We start from the raw sequence: 19,164 nt of genomic DNA, 5'->3' as shown, positions 1-19,164 counted from the left end.
TCATTCCACAACTTCAAAAAATCTGCACACGGTAAATGCAGCAATTGCAAGTTACTGCCGTAATTCATAACAGTAAAGTGTTTTTCATATTCGTCAAACTGATCCAAGCTGAATGGTTTATTTGCAAATCGAAGGAAGAATTTTTTGTAAATGTATGCTTCTAGCGGTTCGGTGTTTTTCACCAAAAATACGTAGCGCACATCGAATTTTACTTTGGCACCAATGTCAGCCCGATCAAATAGAACAGCATTTTCAATATACTTTTGTGCAATTTTCGGTCCAGTCGGTTGCAAACGAACGATTTGTTCAACGTCTTTGCTAATGTAAGTATCAAGACCACGTGCCAAATTCCATGGTTTAATGATCCAATGGTTGTCAAGCTCTTTTTCGTCCCGCGTTTGATAGTAACTGACAAACTGTGGTAATTCGGTTTTCAAATTAAATGTTGTGGGCAACCATTTTGGAAAGGTCTGAAGTGTTTCCTTGTCACAGTACGTGCTGGCAGTTCGACGGCATACAATTGACAACAGATCTTTGATGGTGATAACATTTTCGAATGGAAATTGATTGATAAATTTGTTGGGTGCGTGCTCCGAAAATTCTTTGTATGTCTTAAAATGTGTGGTTAGCCACAGAATATCGGCCTCTTGTTCATTATCCACGACTTGAAATAGTGGGTCGTTCAAATGCTGCTGAACCATTGAGTAAGTGGTGTAGACTCGAAGTGGGCGAGACGAATCGACGGTCGGATTATTTGCACTTTCAATTGGTAGCGTTTCTTCGATATGTCCATCGAGGAAATACTTTGAATCGGGTTCAATTTGTTCAAAATCGATGTCGGTGAAGTTTGTATAACACCATGGCAAAAGCAGAGCTTTCCGAATCGAATCGGTGGTGTTGCCTTCGGCAAAGTCTCTGGTCACACGTTCACCTTTGGATGTATCTTTGACAGGAAATAGCAAACTGTACGTAATACCTTCGGTTAAATGCATAAATGGGACAAGGCGAAAGTTTGGCGAATCACTGTGATTGACGGCTGTGCCGATTTCATCCATTATGTACCAAATTGGCATTCGATCTTCAATCGCTACCTCGGCACCATTTGTTGCTCTCAATGCATACATTTGATTGTAACGCCACATTTCTTTCATCACATATTCGACGGCATCTTCTCTATCCAAGTGAGATGCTCCCATCATGTTGGCCAAGCGGTCGAGCAGAGCCGGTATTTGTTGTAGTTGACTTCGAGCATTTTGCAAACGATATGTCCATGCATGGTCAACAATGTAAATTTCTTGCGAATTGGTTGCTTTTATTCCTTCCGGCTTTGTCACTACCAGGGTATACAATGGATCTTCGGCGCCTTTTTCACCTTCATCATAGTCAATCATTAAAAGTTGAAATGCATTTCCAGCATCGAAAAGTTGCTGTTCCAATTTACGACTCAATGTATGCCAGAAATGCTGCGGCACATCCGATTGCAACAACTGATTACCATGCAAATGTATGAACTCTTTGAATTTATCAACACCATCCATTTCTTTTTCTTTTTATATATAAAAACTATATGATTTCACGAAGAAAAACACACCACCAAATACAATGTGTGTATGTGAGGTTAAAGAACCAAAAGCAAACTTGCAAATGACATTTCATGAGGCGATAGTCTCAAATTTCATTTCCACTCAAACAGCTGTTTGAAAATAAACTTCTAATTTGACATTCAAAAGGTACGTGTGCTAAATGTGACGGTGTATGCGACAGATGTGTTTCAATAATTTTTTTAGTACACAGACGACTATATCTTGATACAAATCGACGACTAAAAAAGAAATGAGAAAACGAAGAAGAAGAAGAAGAAATGAGTAGAGACTGAAAAACGCATGAAGAGAGAATCTAGTAAATAGTAAATAAAAAAAAATCCTTTTTCTAGTTGATTTGTTCCGCATATGCAAAATCAACTTAATTTCAAATATATAAATCGTTCCATTTGTCTTCTGCATTATTTTCCGAATAATGATAAAATAACCGCAATTTAATATTATAATCAACAAAGTGCTATTGTTTTCGGTGCATCGTTCTGCATATATAAATATATCCTTGCATATTGTTTGGTCGTCATGAATATCCCGGCAAATGGAATTATTTCGTATAAATTCGATGTGCAAGAACGCTGCCGAATATGCCGAGTAATCAGCACCAATTTAAATTCAATATTCGATGACAATGGTAGTGGTAGTGCTTTTGATTTTGCTTCCAAAATAAATGAATATTTACCGATTACAGTGAGTAATTCTGACAATTCGAGCATAAATTTGCCACTACATTCTGTATTTTTAATTGTGTTAATTAATATTTTATCAATGCAATGTTTTAGGTTCGCAAATCGGATTATCTGCCAAAGAAAATCTGTTCGATGTGTGCAACAACATTGCTTGCATTCCATCAGCTATACACAACTTGCCAGATAAATAATTCACGATTTTTGGAGACGTTAGACGGTGAAGCGTATGAACATCATGTCGTTAAAAACCAAGTGGTCGGCGATCCAAGTGAATTGCTGGAATTGCAAAGTTCATTTTCACGTGAAATTGAAAATGAAATACTCAACATGCACGAATCGAAAGAAATCAACGAGGCTGAAAGTGAAATAGCTGCAAATGCAGCTGTCAAAGAACTTGAACGCATCGGATCGGCCGAAAATATAAGTTTAGTTGACGATATTTTGCATCCAATAAATGAAGACAAAGAGGAGGTTTTGCATCAAAAAAAGTCGGATAAAATAGATCAAAATGAAGATGACTCCGTAGATGAATCGCCAAAATTGAGAAATGTCGAAGTACAAAGTAGCACCAGAAACAGATCAAAAAAAGAACCGATTCCACGAAAACGAAAGAATGAAGAAAAACCCAAACCCAGTCAAACGAAAGCACGAACGGTCAAGACACCGAAAAAAGTAGTAAAAAATTCAAAGGCTGAAATTTTAAAGGAAAACATTACACGGTCAAAAAGCAGCAAAATCGAACGATCTCCGGACGTGGTGAACGATGATAAAAATGTGAAGGAAAATAGCTTCAGTAAAACTGAAAAACAAATGTAAGTGCTAAACAAATGGTGCTCAAATAAATATATCGTATTTTACCTGTTTTCTACATTTCAGATCACCAAAAATTGCTTGTGATTACTGTTCGATGGAGTTTACAACAAAGTCACTGCTTGTTGATCACATAAAAGATGCTCACAATGATTTGATTTTTCACTGTGAAATGTGCGACGACTATGTGGCTCGAGTTGAACTTATAAGCCATATGTTGAATCATGCCCTCAACTCAAATAATATAATCAAAGAACAAACCACTGAAGAGGAGGTCATAAGTAATGAGAAAAAATCGCCCGAGAAAGCCGAAGTGGAAAGTGATGCCAGCAAAAAGCCATCGGCCAAGAAAATTGCCACACCAGAAAAACAAAACGATGCAGCACCAGTGAATGGAAATCAGAAGACGGCAAAAGGACGTGCACGAAATTATTGCGAAATATGTGATAAAACATTCGCAGATTCGGGGGGCTATCGATACCATATCGATTCGTTTCACAAAAAGATCAAAAAATATGAATGCGACATTTGTGGTAATCACTTTTCATGTAAGCGTGTGATTACGAATCATTTGCGTGGCGTACATATGAAAGCGCGCATTTTTGAATGCGATGAATGTAAGAAAAAGTTTTCCACCGACTCGGCATTGTATATGCATAAGAAGATCCATGTCGATGAATTCAAATATGAGTGTCAGGTGTGCGATAGAAAGTTTCGTTCGAGGTCCAAATTAAAGATTCACATGACAATGCACACAAAGGAACAGAATTACTTTTGTGAAATATGTCGGCGAGGCTTTGCAGTGCGAAATAATCTCACCAAACACATGTTGACACACTCCAAATTGTTCAATTTTAAATGCGATAAATGCACGTATGTGGCCAATCAACGACGATATCTGGCCGAACATATCAAACGATCCCATAAAAATGATTAAGCTGCCATCATTTTAAAACCTCTTCTTTAAGCCCAGTGAATGACTTTTATAAACAATTTTATTCTAATGTATTTTATTGTTTTTTTTTTTTTTTTTTTTTTTGTATAACTGTCGGTGAAGCGAATGTAAAGAATTCAAAAAAAAAATCTCTCTGATGCCAGAAATATTGACTGACGATAAACATTTTGCCCGTAATATTGTATTTATATTGTATTTTTAAGAACGAATAGAGCATAGCGTCTAATTTATAATCGGATAGTTTTAAGAAATAATTTCAAAATGACTTAGAATGCGCCAAAACCAGAGATCTCCAATCAACGACTTTATAAATAGACTAAGAACATATAGCTTCAAATATCATCATATTGTTTATTCATTCATAAACGAGTTTTGAGGAGCTCATCGATGCATTTTTGTTCTATTTATAACAAGGTACCTACCCCCATCCATTCATTTAGATGTAATGATGTACATTTTTGTTCAAGTTTTCAATGAAATCAATTTCTTCGTGCGTTTCATTACATCTCATTAAGCTTTATTTATATCACCTCATTGTATTCGTGTTGATTTAAGTGATTCAGTTGTAAAAGAATATGTTGTTATTAGTTTAATGCCATGTATCATCTAGATCGATTTACAATAAATATTAGCTCAATACAAAATCATCGAAATAAGCAGGTGCAAAATTGTTTTCAATCCGACTCGCCCCTGTGAAGCAGTCAATATTCGTTTGCCGATGCGCAAGTACGTTTCTTTTTTGTGTGTGTGTGTACTAAATTCAATCTGTCAAATACTGTCAAAATATTATTGTTTAGTACAGCGACGCAATCAAAACACAAAAGATTTTCTAAGTAACTACGCACAACATCATATCTCAATTTGTGACCGAATTTTATTGAATATAAATAATCGTCTTCAGCATGAATAGTTGTGTTTTGTGAAGAAAATGGCATTGTCAAATGTGTTGATATTAAGCCAGATTGCTGGTCATATCGTCGTTTTTATATTGTCCTTGTGCATTGTAGTGCCAATGCTGTGTCATGTCAGAGACTTTAATGGGCATTGTTTGTTGTTCACCATTGGTGACTGGAACGAAGATACAGGTTTATTTGATATAAAATGGGCGTCAAAATTCTATTGCAATTTCACCATTATCACTGGGTTCTTCCTGATGTTTGTGTCAACTGTTGAGATCTATAGGTGAGATATAATATTTTTAAAGAGAAAAAAACACTCTTCTTTCACATTTATTATTATCATTGGATAGAATGACGCGGTTACAATTGAAAAAATTGGATTCATCATTTTTGGGACTGTTTTTGGACGCGGTTCTTGGTTTTCTATCCTGTTTAATGGCATTTGGAGCGGCCATCATGATCACACTTGGGTTTATAACGTGGTGTTCCCAAATGACACTTCGATTCCCGTCGTAAGTACCATATTTCAAACCAGGAAAAAGTTTTTTTTTAACTTTTTCTTTGATTTTCGTTTTTTGTAGGTGTGAAGTGGCAGCTGGTCAAAATTTCACAAAAGAACAAGATCATATCAATACAACTGGTTATCATTTTGAAATGGGCATTGCCCAGTTCGGTGCATGGAGTTCGTTTGCAGCATCAGTTGGTTTGACGGTGTTTGCAATGTTGAAATTGGTCAGCGACCATCAATTGCGCAATATGAAAGCATCCATGTATCTTGAACGTCAAAGACTTGTGAACGATGATTCATTCCGTGATGAATCCGGCATCAGTGATGCGCCGAATGCTCAAAATAATTCACAAGATTAATCGTGAAATTCTTTGTTTCCATAAAAATGACATTTTAAATTTTTACATTATCAATTCGGGAAATGATTAGAAAACCTCTTTGAGCTCTTGACAGCAGTCATAATTAATTGGGACTTAGAATGGCGAATACCATTTGAAATGTGATGTAATGAATACGTTCGATTAACTTGTAAACAAAAATATTGTGTTATTATTCGTTTGAGCTTTATATTTTAACTTAAGAATAAACGATTTTTTTTTTCATCATTGAATGGCGACATATTTTCCTTTCATTAAAATGTTAAAAATTCAAAATTATGAGGTGTTGCTGAAGGCAATTTGCTTATACCGAGACCATATTTCGTGCAATTTGAAAGGCAGCCACAAATGACGAAAGCTGCGGTTTTTCGCAACATCCGGCCGCTAAACTTTGCTCAATTCGGGCCATCTTAATCAATAAACAGCTCATTACACGAGGCGGAAGTTCAACTGGAAATGGAGAAAAAATATTTTTGTCAAGAATTTGCTGGAAATTAAATGAGAAATACATACTTCGCATAACAAAAAGATGCACTTCACGCAGAATGTCTTCTAAGGCCAAACCCTTTTGCATTTTCAGATCTTGAATTTCTGTTAAAAAAAAAAAATGAATTATTACATTATCTTTGGATAAAAGGTAACACTGGTGAGTCCTTACTATCGAAACATTCTTCAAACGATTCAACCGACATGAGCCAATTCATGATTGTTTTGATGTCGCTCGGCGTAGGGTGGCCAACACACAAATAAACCGTTTCTTCGGTGATATTTTTGTAAGCCATCCACGTACTTTGAAGAACGTTCAACACTTTTCTCATGTCACCGTTTGCCAATTTGATGAGTGCCTTCTTGCCATCGTCCGAAACGTTAAGTCTGTGGGCAGATTAATTGCAAATTATTATCGAATCAAACATGAAACTCTCAAAGCGATTAGAACCAAACAAACCTTTCTTGATCAATCACAAAATCGAGCCGTGGAACAATTTGCTCTTCGGCCAACGGAGCAAATCGAAATCGCGTGCAACGAGACTGAAGTGCCGGTATAATCTTGCTCAAATAGTTGCAAATGATGCAGAATCGAACATTATCGGTATATTTTTCGATGACTGAAATTCGAACATCGGTGTATAAGATTACATTAAAATCATAAATTCAATAAATTTCAATCAGTGATACCTCTTCGTAAAGCATTTTGTGCATCATTGGTCATGGCGTCTGCTTCATCCAAAATGATCAATTTGAATCCATTCGAGAAGATTGTTCGGGTCGATGCAAAATCCAAAATTCGTCCACGAACAATTCCAATACCACGATCATCGGATGCATTCAGCTCTAGTACCATCGAATGAAAATCCTTTGGTGCATACAATCTTCGAGCGCATGCCAAAATGCTCGTGGTTTTACCCGTGCCAGGAGGTCCATAGAATAACAAATGTGGCAACTGATTTTGGTCAATGAATTTCGAAACTGAAATTTAAAATCAATAACATTATTTTGGTAAAACTAAAATATTACCAATACTTACTGGTTGCTATGATTTCCTCGTGTGAAACGAGCTCGTTCAGCTGTGTTGGTCGATACTTTTCAATCCTGAAATTTTGGAATTTAATTAAATATTGAAATAATATTGAAAATCAAAAGAATTATCTACCATGGCAAGTTTGTGGTTTCGATGTTTGAGCTCATTTTGTGTCTTTTTCTGTTCGCTTTTTTCAGTTCAAAATAACTTTGAAAGAAGTTGTTGTATCAACAATGGTTACAATTATAAATTGACGTAAATGTCCACTTTTGCCGCTTTTTTACTGAAAACACTCTCACGCTTTTGGCGCCATCTATGATTGCTTTACCATACCATATTTACTCGAGATTGCCATGTTGACGACCACCATCTAGGGAAATATCAATATTATGAAAAAAACACTAATTTCTTTTCAATTGTTGGTTTCTATTTCATTTTCTAATTTTTCGTATGGTTGCTAATAATGCGCATGGTTTTCACAGTGTATTTCAAAGTGTCTTCCAAATTAACTGTGAAGTGGCTATCGTTCAATTCAGCTACTCAGCACAATACATAGAATATTTCACTGTCAATTGTTTACACTGAAGTCGTATGAGTAAGCGACGAAGAGTGGAAGAAAGAGTAGATACATTGCGGACAAGCAATGGAAAAAAAGCAGAATTTCGTTTAGTGTAAATTCAGTGGTGTACGCGTTCAGTTTGTGTATTTTGCTGGGAGTGTAGCATCGTGTGTATTTGTATTCCTTCCATCAATATAATTTTATTTAAATGATTTCATGAACATTTTCATTTGGATTAATTTGAGTTATTATACTTAATTTACTATTCAGAAAATAAAAACAAAGACAATTTTGTTGTTGTTCGTTCATTCATTTATGAAGTAAAAGAAGAAAAAAAAAAAGAGTGGCATTCTTTTATCGATTTGACATTTTGAGTGTGTGTATGCGTGCAGTGTTTTCTAAATCAAAGGAAACTTGTTTTTGATTGGAAAGCTAATTGATACTGGTGAAATTTTGATCGTCACAAAAAGCATTTTTTTTACGCATTTACCCAAAATCTACCGTGAAAAAGCATTTGGTGGAACATACGTTGTTCAACACTCAGCATATACAATTTTCATACAGTAAGTTGTGATGAGTAAAAGTTTTTTTTTCATTCCATTTTTTTTCGTAAGTTGAATACCCATATTGCGTGTTTTATTGATTGAAATGAATGTTTATGGTGTTATTTCTCCAACTTCTACTTCTGCTTCTTCTTCTTCATGAAATTTCTCCTGCATGTATATGTCCCACTGTTGTGTGTACGCATTGCACATATATGGCTATGGTTATTGATATAGAAAGAACGAATTTGGGAAAAGAATACGGAAAACATAAAGGCATAACATTCGAAAAAAAGAAGAAGAAATTTTTGTTTTAAAAGGCAACACACAAGAATGTCTTGCATGAGTGTGTTTCTCGCGAATTCGGTTTTAAAAAAAACATTCTTGCAATTGTGTATGGGCAACGCCTGTTTCAAACATACGAAGTTTTTCGATTTGAAAATATATTATAATCAAAACAATTGTCTATGGCAATCAAGTAAGCAAAACCATTGATTTCACATCAATCAACAATTTCGAATGCGATTAATTCGATATCTGAAACTCAACCAGCATTGCGTAAACATACATACTTTGTACATTCATCTTTGCGCTCAATTGTTGCAGGAAATACGAAAATAGCCACAAATCATGCATTCTTCATGTCAAACAAAGCATTAACGTTCCATTGTGACAGAAACATTTTTTTAATGCTTTTTTAGCGGTGCTTTCAATTTCAGCAAATGATATAGACACGTTAAATATTCATCTTGAAACCTTAACTAACAATTGTCGATTTATCTAAGAATGTGGAGGGACAGAAGGAACAAAAAAAAAACTTGGAAAAAGCCGTTTGACATGCAACGTAAATGTAATTAAAAATTGCCGCACGCTTCGCGGTGACTCATTTTTTCGGGCGTATCGTTGAGCCCCTTCGATAAACACATTCGAATGCGTATTTGTTATCAACGGTCGTTCAAGTAGTATTGAACGTTTTTCCTTTGATTCGTTTCTGATTAGAGTTTACGTGATAAAAAAACCATAAAAATGTATATGCCTCACTTTTTAAACATGACGGTTGATTTCTCATTGCATCGAAAACAAGATTATACCCGCTGCGAAGATGATCGAATTCACCTTTTTATCGATCATTTTGTAACTTATCCAATAAACTTTTTTTTATTACCTCTTTCGCTTATATTACGATAGCATGTTTTCATTACAAATCGTTCATTTATTTACACAATATTTGCTACTGCATAATTATAGTTTACAATCAAATTACGCACCATCATCTTTTTGTTTACAAATCCACGCATATAAAATGTATGCAAAGACTTTGAAACTTTGGTTCCTAACCGTTTGCTGCAGACATTAAAATTCATCCGAATTTCGTATAGCAAATTGAAGATTTTTTTTTTCGATAGACAATTCGATCAAATTAGCAGTCGCAAAGTTATGTGAAAACACGTCATCATCATGTGTCACATTTTCTGTTCCAAAATACCCCGCGTGTTAATTGGATAATACATTCGATGTGTCACCAAATGAATTTTGATCATATTTTGACACAAAGTACCTTCATACATTTTTCATTTTTGTAAATGCGCACAATGACATGTGAATATGTGACACGCCTAAGCTAAAAAAATTGCTTAGTACGAACAGCAGTTTGTCTATTAAAATTGGATCATGTCAGTGACATGTAAAACCAACATTTGAATATTATCAAAAACTCCAACTGATTTGTATGGCGTTGACGATGATTGTGCGAACGTCAAACACAAGATGAGTAAGCTATCGCATCGACACAGGATCTATTGATAATAATAATTATTATCACGAAGCGTTTCATTGTTTATTCAAGTGGTTTTCTTTCACACAGGAGATTAGGTCATGATCGTTAAGAGCGAATAACGCAACTGCACTGTTATATAGCATGCTCGCTTACACCAGCAATGGTTGAGCATATCACGGCGGTGGGTGTGAAAGGGACAGAATTTGACAGATCAACATTTTACTAAGCTCGTTCGTTCATTTCATTTTTTTCATAAGCGAATTATTCATATTGAAAATGTATCTAGAACGCGTATATGATTTGAATTTAATGGTATTACTTTGAGGCGTACATTCAATGCATCGACATTTGAATATGGGATAAAATGAAAAATTTAATTGAAGTTTAAAATGCCGTCATAAAAACGGCGACCATATAACACTTGTTGACAAAATGAAATGGGCATCAATTCCCACCATGGCCAACAAGAAAGGAAAAAATTATTTGATTAATTGATCTTTTGCTGTGAGAGCTTTGAGTTCGAAATAACAAAAACATTTTGGAACGTTTTTCAAACATAATAGTTGTTTAAAAATGCTTTGCTTGAAATCACGTCTAATTTTATATCTCTAAACAAACCAATTGAAAATGAGTCATATGCTCAAACGATTCGACTGTTTGTGTAAATAAGACGTGTGTATGATGTATCGTGTCTGATGTAGACGTACTATATTTAATTCGTACGATGCATGGAACTGTTTCATTTCACAGCACTGCGCCGTGTTTTGCGTTTGCCGGTTTTTCTCGAAAGCTAATTTGCACATTTAATGCAATAAATGGTGTGTACGTACGTGTGTACATGCGCGCGATTCTCTTTTATACTATTCCGTTTGTTACGTAATTGCTAGCCAATGGTGTGAGTGTTTATTGTTTTAAGCGTTGTATGATCATACCGTGGAAATGAAAAACGGGATACCGTTAACTTCGCTGTAAAAAAAACAATGAGCTCAGTTTTATACTTTGGGTAAATTTTGATTTGTTCACCAGATTTTGCAATTCGCTTCAAACTCAATGCAAGCTTGTTTGTTTTCTATACGTTAATGTTTATAACAATTTGTCCGAGAGAAAATGAAAAAAATAACATACATACAGTTGGCCTATATTATATGGTGTTTTGAAAAGTATGTGAATGGATGAAACCATATATCTATTATGGTGAAACGTTGTTGTGAATTTTGCCTCCAGTTTTCCCAAACTTATATGAAGGCCACAAATCCAATCGAACAAACAACATTTACAATGAAACCAAAAATTTTGTCAAATAACCACCGTCCCCTATATTTAGTTATTTTTGATAAAAATGCCATAAAAACATATAAATCATCAGGTTGTAAATTAAACACGCACCCATAAAACTACAAAGATAAAGTAAATGCGGCAAAAACCAATTTGGAAACGAAATACGGCCCATTGTGCAGAAATAGATAATATCAAAAGCTGTAACTCACTATTGGGAACGATGAAAGATATTCGGATAGATTCTTGGGCTATAAAAAGTAATTCTTCGTGACCCTTCTATAGGATCTTTTATCGTTTATGATATATAGTCAATTAGAGTGGTTCGAAATTCACGAGCATCTTCAATTCTCTCCCATTCTTGAAATAAATTGTGAACGCAATCTTATCTAGTGGCGTTGTTCGGCTAGCTTCTGAAATTATAGGAAAATTGTAATTTTTTCGTCATTTTGACTTTTTTCATCTTCTGGATTGGCCAATACCCCTTCAACCGTAATTCAATTGTGTGGATTGAACGTCAGCATTCGATCATGTAAGTTGTTCGCTTTCTGATCGGCATTCCGGAACAGTTGCGTCCATCGTACTTTTGGTATGAATGGTAACACTCGCCAAACCAAAATCACAAATCTCAAAATTAAGATTGAAAGAAATTGCTATGAAATTGAGTGAAGAGCAGTGACAACTATTGTTCAACTACTTAGGTGAAGTATAGTGGATTGATATTGGGAAATGTCGCCATTATATCTTATCGGAAGCAAACAATCATATCGGTATCTGATAACATACGTTTAAACCACAAGTTGTGTTTAACAATAAATTGCTCGGTTTCAAGTCTCGATGCAATACGTTTGCTGAATGTATGTACTTTAATCCACTCAACATTTGATAGAGGAAGTAACATATATGGTTACTGCTGAAGCTCTCCCTACAACATCTCTGATGGAAAATGACGTAATTTTAACAAACCATCAAAATGTTTGATTTTTTTTTTCGAATTCACCCTAAAATACACCCAGTATTCTGAAAAAACACATAAACACTTTTCGGATGCCTGGAAAGTGTTTACTTTCAAGGAAAAAATTGAAAAATATTCAGGTGAATGAACACTAATTAATCAATTTTTCGAAAAAGTTAACAAAATTTCCAAAAATATCCGAAGCTCAACAATGCGGCATTCTTAATGCAATGCGTTTGAACCCGCATGCTTTCTTAAATGCTTAAGAGTCTGATTCACAAACTATCAGCATCTCTGTACTCGAAATTTGTCATTTAATAAAACCAATTAACTACCATTGATCGCATGAATCAATGATAAGTCACGATCATTATGCGAATACACACAAATGTGTCGACAAATGTCGAGCTCTTTACACAGAATACAAAATTGATGAAATAAAAAAATGAAATTTGAATCATTTTATACATGAATCGCTCCATGTGTTCTGTGAAAATAGAAATGAGTAAAAGCGACTTTTAAAAAAAGATCGTTTCTTTCATGCGTTTCATTGTTATTGTTCGTGACTGCACAAATCATTTATTCAATCATGTCGATCCAAAATTTATAAAGGCACTTTCTATGTTACATTTTTCATATTTTTCACGGCATATCGCCCAGCGTTCAGACTCAATAGAGCATAAAGAGAAAAGATCGCTCTGCAAATGGCATCAAACTCTTCATGAATAACTTTATTCGTTGAAATTAAATTTTCTTTCATCAAACGAATAATTATTAATTATTCATTTGGCACAGAAAACACTAAAAGCGTTTCAACAAGAAACATCTAAATTATGTTAGCGCTCAACTTTATTCATTATTCCCAAAATGAAGTTTTGACCCCATTTGACCGAAAAATGTGCGTTCCATAAATCAGCTCGAATTGCTTTGAGTCTCAAACTTTCGCATGCAGATATTCGAATAAGCAGAATACCGTCCGTTCGTTATTTATGTAATTTTAAAATTGTGTTTAAAAATTTTGTTAACGATGTTTACCCATGTTGGAGAAAACATAATTGTTTTCGATGTTCCAAGTAACTGAAGGAAAAAAAAAGATAACATACACGTGTAAGAAGACAAAGAGAACATAGAAAAATCACAAAGATGAAAAGAAACTGGGATTTTAATGGTTGCTGATGAGCATCTAGTCTGTTAAGTTCGTATTTCTGATGTGAGCCCATAAGCATTGTCACCAATTTATTCGAGATATAAAAAAAAGACATTGCTTGTCGAGATAAAAACCGTTGATCGTGATTAAGAGAGAGGAAGAATGTGTAGAAATAGAAAAATTGTTATAATTATATATACACATAGTCTGTTGCATTGTTTTTAAGTCTACATAACTGGAATCTCATTTCATCGTAAATATGTGGAACGCATGTGTGAGAGAATCCAGTTTTTTGCGAATTGTAAGAAAGCACCTACAGAGGTACACATAGAGAGAAACTGGTGTAACAATTTTTTTTCTTTACTCAATCTCACAATCGAGTACGCATTGCATTTAAATGGCATGAAGTTCATAGAAAAACAGTTATCTGATGATGAGACAACTGAATCATATGTTCATGTTCAAATGTTCATGTTTAATGTGGTGTATGTGTGCAGAGTCTGCACATAAAAAGTTACCCACGCAAGATTATGTATTGCATGCATTTCAATGGAGTAGGTGAAGGTTGTAGGTCAATAAACGCAACAGAATGCTTGTTATTTACAGTTCGAATGGAAAAACATAATAATTTGCTAATTCTCATTGGGAGCAAGTAATTTAGCATTTATTTGATTGTAATTTCAGATTTTATATTTCTACCGAGAACTAAGTGACCAAATCGAAAAATGTCGAAAAAACCAGCGGTTGGACCTGCACTACACAAAGTTATTATGGTCGGTAGCGGAGGCGTTGGAAAATCGGCCTTGACACTTCAATTCATGTATGACGAATTCGTCGAAGACTACGAACCAACAAAGGCCGACAGCTATCGCAAAAAGGTATATAATTAATTTCTCATTCACCATTGTAAATGGCTGCCATTTATTATTTTTCAAATTAACACAAAACAAAGTGTATTCCATCTTCTGGTAAACGATGCATCTATGCAGTGTATTCAGTATTCATGATGTTTTTATTGAATAAACTGCGAAAATAGATGAATGCATAATAATAGACCATTCAATTCTTTCAACCACATCAAATAAAAACATTAAGCCCATAAATTATACCGCACATTGACTTGTAAAATACCGGCGTTTTCACACGGTGCATCAGTGTAGAATTTTCATTAAATCCATTCAGCAATTTGAAATAGGTTCGATTCATTCAGTAAAATCGTAAATATTTTATGAAATCAATGCTAAGTAAACAATTTGTACTACTTTAATGAAATTAAAAGATATATCAAACATTTAAATTCTCGTACTAAATACCAGAGCATATACTAAGCATAGATATATATCCTGGATATTTTGTCAGTATCCGATATTCATTGGAGCTAGACTTTGAAATAGAGTAAAAACAATAGAAGTTACTGTTATAGTGATTGTAGTAATGTAAATGGTTTTATACTTAGACCTATAACAATCACTTCTATTGTTTTCACTCCATTATAATGTCTGGCTGCGATAAATATCGGATACTCACAAAATATCCCGGATATGTATCTATGCTCAGTATATGCTCTGCTAAATACCATGCATAAATGCACAGTGCATCGCAAAATGTGTAATACTATTGTAATTTCTTTAAATTTTTTATTGATAACAATTTATCTCAATCATCATTTGACGTATAAAGAACGATGAAAGTATACCACTGATAGTTACATCGGGAATGTGAAAGTACTAAATTTTATCGCGGAATTTCATTGATTTGTTCGCCGTCATTAGCAATTAATTTGTGTCGATCTTTTTTTTTGTTTGCTATTATTACTATTACAGGTTGTACTAGATGGCGAAGAGGTTCAAATAGATATTCTCGATACAGCTGGGCAAGAAGATTATGCTGCCATTCGTGACAACTACTTTCGTAGCGGAGAAGGTTTCCTATGTGTGTTCTCAATAACAGACGACGAAAGTTTTCAATCAACATTGGAGTTTCGGTACTTTCTTAAATTTTTTCTCCATTCTTTTTTGAAATTATTCGAAAAATTCTAATTCGTTACATCTTCCAATTTAGAGAGCAAATTCTCCGTGTAAAGAACGATGAAAGCATACCGTTTTTATTAGTTGGCAACAAAAGTGATCTAAATGACAAGCGAAAAGTTCCATTAGCCGAATGTCAAGGTCGAGCTCAACAGTGGGGTGTACCATACGTCGAAACGTCGGCCAAAACCAGAGAGAATGTCGACAAGGTATGCTTCAAGCTATATAAATAATAACACACACACTTACACATACATTTAAAAAAAAAAAGATGATGAGATGTTGATGAGAAATGCACGCACAATTACCGTAATTTCTCACACGTTGAACAAAACGATTACTAATTGAATGTTTGTTAAAATCACACAATATGCGTACAACTTTGAACATTTCTTCGAACACATTTTTATTACTTGTGAATGTTAAAGCGCTTTTGTTATTGTTCTTCTTTTTTTTTGTTATGTATCCGAATCATTCCATTAATATCCTATCATAATACTGTCTTTTAATACCTTTCAATTTCATTAATTTGATATCGTAAGGTACCTATTAGAATGGAATTTCAGCCTTCGAACGATTTATGTTCTGTTTCATATCCTTTTGATCCCGAATATTTGACATTTTATGCGCATTTCAAGATTATAGAAAAAAAAATTTACTCCCAAAAAATATTTAAAGAAAAACCAAACAAACAATAAATTAGAGCCTATGAATCATCACTGATGATAAATTGTGTAAAATTTTTAGGTATTTTTTGATCTAATGAGAGATATTCGATCGCGTAAAACGGAGGACTCAAAAACAACAAACGGAAGAGCCAAAGATAAAAGCAAACGGCGGAGACTTAAATGCACACTACTCTAATTCCATTGCATAGGTGCTTATAAATTTATCATTTATTTAAAACAAATAAGTTTTTATCGCTTTTGCTCTGTTCATCCTCCCTCTTTCATCCAAAATTTTATCTTTTTTTATATGTTCCATTCATTTATCTATTTTTCAAGCAATGTGTATTTCACTTGTAAGATTAGAATGCACCTGTTTTATGTTTTTTATCATTCCACACTTACGCTTGCTTTTTGTACCCATTATTTTTTTATCAAACTAACTTTGTTTAAATAAACTATTGGATGGATGGAAATTTTAAAATTATTAAATTAAAAACATTTGGAATTTGAATGATTTTAAGATTTTTTTCCATTTTTACCTCTAATTTATATCATGAGTTTTATTCTTTATCATTTTTCGCAAGAATTTTCGCTTTGTCGAAGAGGGAAACTACTTAAAAATCAAAAAAATGTTTTTTTTGAAAATTTCTTTATTTATTTTTTTCATTTCTTCTATTATTTTTCATTTAGTTTTTGAGTGATTTCCCTTTATATAGAAATAAAATACCATAATTTGGTGTATTAATCACAGTCAGAACACAAATTCTTTCGAAAAATATTCCAACGCTTTTTACAGCTCAATTTTTGTACATTTTCCATTGTTTCAAATCACTAATTTCGTTGTTCTTTTCTAGATATTTTATGATCTAATCAGGGATATATCAGCACGTAAGAAAAATCGTTCAACTGATGTACAACAACCGACAAAATCTAAAAAAGTCTGCTGTCGTCTACTTTAGAAACCGAATTGCGGACGAAAAAAAACAATATTTTTTCAACATAAAAACTAACAAAATATGTATCGTCAAATGTTCTATGTTATTATTAAATGAAGAGATTATCGCTGTGCCGTTAGAAATCTGATACCGTCGGAATATTCTGCGCCAAACGATACTTGAATGGATCGACTCAATAAAAAATAAATCGATGTTATTTTCAAAGAAGATTTGTTAATAATTCCGATTTCAAAAATGGAAGAAAAAAAATATTGCATTAATTACAACCAAAGTTTTAACGATTGTTTTTTGTCTTAAATACAATTTGTTTGAAAATTTATATCAAGTGGGTAAATTTTAAGCAGTTTATTTGAAATAAACATATTTGTACGAATTTTACATACGAAACTAAAATGATTGTCCGAGAATGAATGTGAGTCTTCTCGTGAGAGTATATTGAAATGTAACACCGCCATAAGTATTTTTTGTATGGCGGTGTTACATTTCAATAAACTCTCACGAGAAGACTCACATTCATTCCCGGACATTCAAATACTATTACCGATCACCGCATACACATTAAATTTGAAGTACTTTTCAGGTTTCGAACCATGCACAATTTGACACAAAAAAGAACTCGCGTGAAATTATTCAAATGCAATAAATCATAAAATTAAAGTAAATACATATGTTTTAAACCTCCAAAATGTTCACTTTATAAACGCCGTTTGGATGCTGTTTAAGCACTACGTACACAATTTTCGGCATTTGCAATCATAATTTTGACAATAAAAGTGTGCTTTTACTTCTCAATCCAAGACGATGAATTCTAATTATTTGAAATAAAATCACATCTGTTATCAAATCGATTAATGCTGGAGCGCGGAATGTAGTGTGCAGCAATATATGGCATCCAAATCGGAAAAGTATTATTTTCGATTTGGAAAATTTATCAATTGTATTTGAAGGGAAAAAAAAAAATAAAAATTTGCATTTCCAGTTAAATATTTAAGTACAATTTATCAATTTTATCAGAATCAAGTATGCTTTTCATACCAACTAATTGCTTGTAAGTTTTAAGGTCGCTACGATCCAAACTCATTTATACTATTGAGTTTCTATCAAATTATTTATTTTCAACTACAACATAATACACAATATCGAAACAATTCGTTTCAACGTCATATTCAAATTTTGATACAAAGATAATTATCTTCGTTATGCCGCCGATTTTTATATACATGTATACCAAACTGAAGAGTAACCTTTCGAGTTAAAAGTCACAATTTACATTTTTACAACGCAAGTTCTGAATCTTTTTAATGAAATATTTTACATCGTATGGCAATTTAGTAAAAGAAAACATCACAAAAATAACACAGCAATGCTTTTTGCGCTGCAATCGAACGGATTTCATTGGAAATGTCATATTTTACAAGATGTTAAACTAATTCAAAAATGTTTTACGCTAAAAAAAACTACTATCAAGGCAAACATCTATTTCACCCCCTAAGTATATAAAGGGGACGGGATGTTTTGAAAAATTATCGAATTCCTGCACATACTGACACAATTAGAAATGACAATTGTTCATTGTTCCAAGAATATTGTTTTAAATTTAGTTCAACATAATTTAGCATATAGTTAGACACATTTCATAAAACAAAAATGTAGTTTTAAACATTGTAAAAGTTTTCACAAGCTGGGTGATTCATGGACAAATAAAGAGAAAATAATTTATCTTATTTTGTGTTATTTTTTGCATTTAAATGTGGAATTCATATAGCAGATTGATTAATCACAATGAAAAAAATTCAGCGATATTTCGATATGAAAATGTTTTTAAAACGTATTTCGCTAAAAGAATTCTTGGCGGCAAATAAGGTATGTTACAAGGTTATTTACAGTGAAAAACATCATGAAATTC

General features: G+C 33.5%; 5 protein-coding genes across 6 annotated transcripts; 3 read left to right on the top strand and 2 right to left on the bottom strand.

Annotated features, from left to right (window-relative positions):
- Positions 1–2: 2 nt before the first annotated feature.
- LOC116343654 (tubulin--tyrosine ligase-like protein 12) lies at positions 3–1,625 on the bottom strand (the record flags this gene model as incomplete). Its single annotated transcript, XM_031771857.1, has 1 exon — positions 3–1,625. A coding segment is annotated over exon 1 (1,536 nt), but the record flags the coding sequence as incomplete, so codon positions are not given.
- A 156-nt stretch (positions 1,626–1,781) lies between these two features.
- Positions 1,782–4,699, top strand: LOC116344087 (zinc finger protein 354A-like). Its single transcript, XM_031772481.1, has 3 exons — positions 1,782–2,285; positions 2,378–3,096; positions 3,161–4,699. Exons 1-3 carry the CDS (start codon positions 2,121–2,123, stop codon positions 4,029–4,031), a joined length of 1,755 nt encoding a protein of 584 aa, XP_031628341.1. The 5' UTR covers positions 1,782–2,120; the 3' UTR covers positions 4,032–4,699.
- Positions 4,700–4,839: 140 nt separating this feature from the next.
- LOC116344089 (transmembrane protein 179) lies at positions 4,840–6,066 on the top strand. The gene is made up of 3 exons (XM_031772483.1): positions 4,840–5,231; positions 5,299–5,460; positions 5,530–6,066. The coding sequence occupies exons 1-3, from the start codon at positions 4,978–4,980 to the stop codon at positions 5,813–5,815; spliced, it is 702 nt and encodes a 233-aa protein (XP_031628343.1). The 5' UTR covers positions 4,840–4,977; the 3' UTR covers positions 5,816–6,066.
- LOC116344088 (replication factor C subunit 5) lies at positions 5,998–7,676 on the bottom strand. The gene is made up of 7 exons (XM_031772482.1): positions 7,485–7,676; positions 7,359–7,423; positions 7,010–7,300; positions 6,780–6,939; positions 6,492–6,706; positions 6,347–6,424; positions 5,998–6,283 (listed from the first exon to the last, which is right to left on the bottom strand). Exons 1-7 carry the CDS (start codon positions 7,517–7,519, stop codon positions 6,138–6,140), a joined length of 990 nt encoding a protein of 329 aa, XP_031628342.1. The 5' UTR covers positions 7,520–7,676; the 3' UTR covers positions 5,998–6,137.
- A 336-nt stretch (positions 7,677–8,012) lies between these two features.
- Positions 8,013–18,982, top strand: LOC116344148 (ras-related protein Ral-a). Of its 2 annotated transcripts, XM_031772571.1 has the most exons (6): positions 8,013–8,474; positions 14,292–14,485; positions 15,431–15,591; positions 15,669–15,843; positions 16,382–16,511; positions 17,157–17,268. In XM_031772571.1, exons 2-5 carry the CDS (start codon positions 14,333–14,335, stop codon positions 16,496–16,498), a joined length of 606 nt encoding a protein of 201 aa, XP_031628431.1. In that variant the 5' UTR covers positions 8,013–8,474; positions 14,292–14,332; the 3' UTR covers positions 16,499–16,511; positions 17,157–17,268. The 2 variants fall into 2 exon arrangements, with proteins under 2 accessions (XP_031628431.1, XP_031628432.1); XM_031772572.1 differs by lacking the exon at positions 16,382–16,511 and having other exon boundaries at positions 17,157–18,982.
- The last annotated feature ends 182 nt before the right edge of the window (positions 18,983–19,164 follow it).

This window comes from Contarinia nasturtii, unplaced genomic scaffold, assembly GCF_009176525.2.
Source record: "Contarinia nasturtii isolate CC-2019 unplaced genomic scaffold, AAFC_CNas_1.1 Cnas_scaffold_1037, whole genome shotgun sequence".
NCBI lineage: Eukaryota > Metazoa > Arthropoda > Insecta > Diptera > Cecidomyiidae > Contarinia > Contarinia nasturtii.
The sequence above is the reverse complement of the archived record's forward strand: the minus strand, read 5'-3'. Positions and strand labels throughout refer to the sequence as shown.